The 4,975-nt window shown below is 30.7% G+C and overlaps 1 protein-coding gene across 1 annotated transcript in view; it reads right to left on the reverse strand.

Annotated features, from left to right (window-relative positions):
• Nucleotides 1–4,975, reverse strand: part of LOC111622781 (ryanodine receptor-like) — a 420,607-nt gene that overhangs the window by 185,561 nt on the left and 230,071 nt on the right. Inside the window, exon 63 of the mRNA XM_023365203.1 lies at nucleotides 1,758–1,921. Within this exon, the coding sequence (XP_023220971.1) occupies nucleotides 1,758–1,921 (164 nt within the window). The remainder of the gene's footprint in view (nucleotides 1–1,757; nucleotides 1,922–4,975) is intronic.

A 4,975-nucleotide genomic window follows, 5' to 3' on the forward strand; every position in this document is an offset into this window, starting at 1 on the left:
CATGGAAGAGGGCGAGTTCTACAAGTATTTAGGATTCCAACAGGCCAAACTAACAGAACACACACAAATAAAGCAAACATTAATTAAAGAATACCAAAGTAGGTTAAATGCCATTCTCAAAACACAGCTAAATGCAAAATACACAGTTAAAGCAATAAACACATATGTCATCCCAGTACTCACTTACTCTTTCGGAGTTATACATTGAACTCACACAGATCTTGAGCAACTCCAAAGGAAAACAAGAACAACGCTTACTAAGCATAAACAACATCATCCTAAATCCACCACAGAAAGATTAACCCTTCTACATAAAGATGGCAGACATGTCTGATTGACATAGTTAACCTTCACTACAAACAAATACAGTCACTGTGAGAGTTTTTCTACAGGAAACAAGAAACATCACAATTACATAAAGCAGTAACTCTAGCAGACTCAAATAGCACACCATTAAACTTACACTTACATCATACAGACATGACACAACACATAAAGAGCATAGACACCATTAAGCAATTGTGGGCTCAAAAGGCACTCCACAGCAGGCATCCTTTGACCTGGCCCAGGATTTTGTTGACAAAACTGCGTCAAATATCTGGTTAGATCGGGGATGCCTCTTTGGGAAGATGGAAGGATTCATGATTGCCATACCGGATCAGGTCATAAATACTAAAAACTACAGAAAACACATACTCAAAGACACAACACTCACAAATGACACATGCAGAAAATGTCACATTGTGCCAGAAACTATACAACACATCACTTCTGGGTGTAAGCTCTTGGCACAGACAGATTATTTACACAGACATAATCAAGTAGCAAATATAATACACCAAGAGCTTGCAAAGAAACACAACTTGGTAGATATTCACGAGCCATACTACAAGTATATTCCACAGACAGTATTGGAAAACTACACGCACAAAATGTATTACGACAGAGCCATAATCATAGATAAAACAATTTATCACAACAGACCAGACATCGCACTCATTGACGAACACAATAAAATCACATACATTATAGACATAGCCATTCCAAACACTCACAATGTACAAAACACATGCACTGAAAAAATTAGCAAGTACACAGAACTAGCCCAGGGAATAAGGCATCTGTGGAGGATGGATAGGGTAAGCATTGTACCTGTCGTTCTCTCCTGTACAGGTGTGATACCACACACACTACACAAAAGCCTGGGAACATTACAATTGAGTAGAAATACATATATCACACTACAGAAGGCCACTATATTGAATACATGCCACATTGTTAGGAAATTCCTGAATACAGACACACACACTGACACACTTATTTAATTTTAGTTTTGTTTTGGTTGCTATGCCTTGACTCTGGTCCGGCATAGTACACAGCCACCAGTGTGAACTGAGTATAACTCACAAAACCCAACATAATAATAATAGTAATAGTAACAACAACTGAATTTTAAAACCTTTAAAAAATGGAATAATATTCCAAAAACAACAAAATTAATAAAATATTTATTGCTCAAAAATGCATTATATTAATGTTTTTATGACTAACACATCATTAATCAGTTTTGTAAATATGTTTTGATAATACTTAAAATACTTCAATTAAAATGTAGTACACAGTTACACAGTTATATATTTATTAGTTTATTTATTTTATAAAATAAATGAAAAAATGAATACTTTATTTTTTAAATCAAATATCAATAAATTATTTATAATATCTAATATCATTATTTTATTTTTGTTATTGCTTACTTTGTAGTATTAACAGGTTCTGGAATGTATGGTCCATCTGATGGTCCAGCTTGTTTATACCAATCATCATCACTTGCTGCTGATAAAGTATAATCAGGTGGTAAAGCACAGGCAATAGCAATTAAACATGGAAGAGATTTATTGAAAAGTTCTGGATCATATTCCTAACATAATGAAATAAATTTATTTTATAAACTTATCTATTATGTAAATTTATATTTTATTACATTTATATTAATATTGTATAAATTTACTATATATTTGTTCATTTTTCATACTAAAAAAAATTGAAGTTTCTTACATTGAAAGAATAATTATTTATTTCATTGAATATTTTAAACTAAACCAACTTATGTAAACTTGAAGATGGTCTTTCAATAAGACTAAAAACATTAGTTATTTAATATTTTAAAAATTTTGTATTTATCTTCAGATTAAAATATCTTATTCTGTACTTATATTTTATATTAAATAATAATAATAAATTTTTTTGGAGTAATGAATTCTGATGTCTTAATATTTGTGTTTAAAATTTTAATAATTTATTTTTTAATTTTGCTTTTTCAGGTAAGTGATTTGAAGATATATTATGCCTAAGAAAAAGATGCATTTCTCTGCTAGAGGGTCTGAAGTAAAAAAAGTTATTTCATTTGGACTCTCAATGAGTCAAAACTTTCAGAATTGGTACAGAAAGATTTTGATGTTAAAGAGGAGTTATCACTTTTGATTCAACTAAACCTAAAACAGAAATCAACATTACATAACATGGTTTCAAAAGTAAAAAGAATCTTTTCTTGAATTGACAATTTAGACAAGGCATTGGTGCAATTGAAATCTAGAATTATTGTTTGGAAATGAGTTCAAGAATACAAGCATCTGATAATATTTCACTCTCAAACTGGGAAAGTGTCTAATATTTTTTAATAGATTTTGATTTAAGTCCAGAGAAATTTTCATGTTTTATTAAACATAATGATTTAATTATTTCCAGTATACTGAAATCAGAGGATGAAATTGATAAACTCATGAGGCTTAACATTTTGAATTTTTTCTTTGTAAAGCTAAATATTTCAAAAGTTGATCTAGAGCAGGGGTGGCCAACCTGCGGCTCGCGAGCCACATGCGGCTCTTTGAAGGATTATTTGTGGCTCTCGATAAATGTACCCGAGTTCCCTTTTCATTTTTGTGTTATTATATTTTAAAAAATTATTATCGTTCTGTATGTGTTTCAAAATGTCTCAAATTACTAACAACAAATACGAAAGACTAAGTGCAACATTGTAACAAATTTCATTTCCGTCCAAGTTAAGAATGATATGACTCATTGAAAACTGCGCGAACGAACATAAACAGTGGCGTAATTGTCCGTTATCGACCGACTCCAGACCGATTTTGAATTTGTAAACTGTCATTGTAACGGACAGTTGACATTGTGCTCTGGAGGAAACAATTTGTATCTCTCTTGCTACGGATATAATTTGTAATGTGGAATTTTTGGTAAGTTAACTATAATTTGTTTCGTAGTATGTACACGTGTTGTTATTGTTTTAATAACACAAAACTTGTATTTTCTAAATTTCTTTATTTATTTCCAGTTCTTTTAAAAAAATGACGACAGAGAATGAAAAAAAAAAAAAGTTTTAATAAAGAGTGGTAGGAGAATTTCTTTTTTGTTGACAATNTATTGTTTTAATAACACAAAACTTGTATTTTCTAAATTTCTTTATTTATTTCCAGTTCTTTTAAAAAAATGACGACAGAGAATGAAAAAAAAAAAAAGTTTTAATAAAGAGTGGTAGGAGAATTTCTTTTTTGTTGACAATAACGGAAAAGCATTATATGTTATTTGTAATTCTACGGTCAAAAATTATAAAGCTAGCAATTTACGTCGACATTATAAAACCAATCATCCTCAGTTTTCTAATCAGTATCCACCAAATTCCAAATTAAGATCAGATAAACTTGCTTCTTTAAAATCAAATTTAAATAAACAACAGTCAATTTTGACGACCTTTAGCAATNTAGCAATTTACGTCGACATTATGAAACCAATCATCCTCAGTTTTCTAATCAGTATCCACCAAATTCCAAATTAAGATCAGATAAACTTGCTTCTTTAAAATCAAATTTAAATAAACAACAGTCAATTTTGACGGCCTTTAGCAATCAAGCAAATAATGTGGCTGAAGCCAATTTTGTTATTGCCTGGAATATTGCTCGTGCAAAATGCCCGTATGGAGAGGGAGAGTTTATTAAAAAAAACTTGGAAGATGTACTTAAAGTTTTAGATCCAAATAATGCAGCATTGCACATAATTGTTTCGCAAATTCCCATCTTGAGACACACAACCGAACGACGCATAACTGCAATTAATACATCTCTTGAATATAATTTAAAAAATGATTTGAAGAACTGTATTGCATTCAGCTTAGCCCTTGACGAATCGACAGATATCACAGATCTTCTGCAATTGGCAGTTTTCATACATTTTGTTTCACCTGACTTCGTTGTTAAAGAAGAATGATTAGATTTAGTAGCATTTCAAGAGTCAACCCGCGGTGTCGATATTAAAAATGCATTAGATTCCATAATGAAAACTTTTGATGTGCCTCTTAATAAACTTGTAAGCATTGCAACTGATGGAGCTCCGGCAATGCTGGGTAAAAAAGTCAGTCTTATTGGGCTTTTAAAAGATGATTCTCAAATTCCACAATTCATACCGATTCACTGCATAATTCACCGAGAACATCTCGTTACAAAATATTTAAAATATCCTGATGTTATGAAAACAGTGTTATACATTGTAAATTACATTCGCACCAATGCAAAAAATCATCGACAATTCAAAAATTTCCTTGAAGAATTAAAGAACGAAGAACTTCCAAATGACATTAATTTCTTTTGCATTGTTAGATGGTTATCTAGCTACAACATATTAAATCGATTTGTAGATTTGTTTGATCCGATAACTGCATTTCTAAAAGAAAAGGAAATAACCTATTCAGAATTAGACGATGACGAGTGGTTACAAGACTTAATGTTTTTGACTGATGTCATGGAACATTTGCAAACACTGAATTTACAATTGCAGGGGAAAGATAAAATAATATCTGACCTCTCACAGTGTATATTTAGTTTTTAAACTAAATTACAACTTTTTCAAAAGGACATTAAAAGTAAAACATTTTGTCATTTTCCTCGAATTAAAAAAATTTGTT

The sequence above is a fragment of the Centruroides sculpturatus genome, unplaced genomic scaffold (assembly GCF_000671375.1).
Source record: "Centruroides sculpturatus isolate CEXI.00-Female unplaced genomic scaffold, Cexi_2.0 scaffold157, whole genome shotgun sequence".
Taxonomy (NCBI): Eukaryota; Metazoa; Arthropoda; class Arachnida; order Scorpiones; family Buthidae; genus Centruroides; species Centruroides sculpturatus.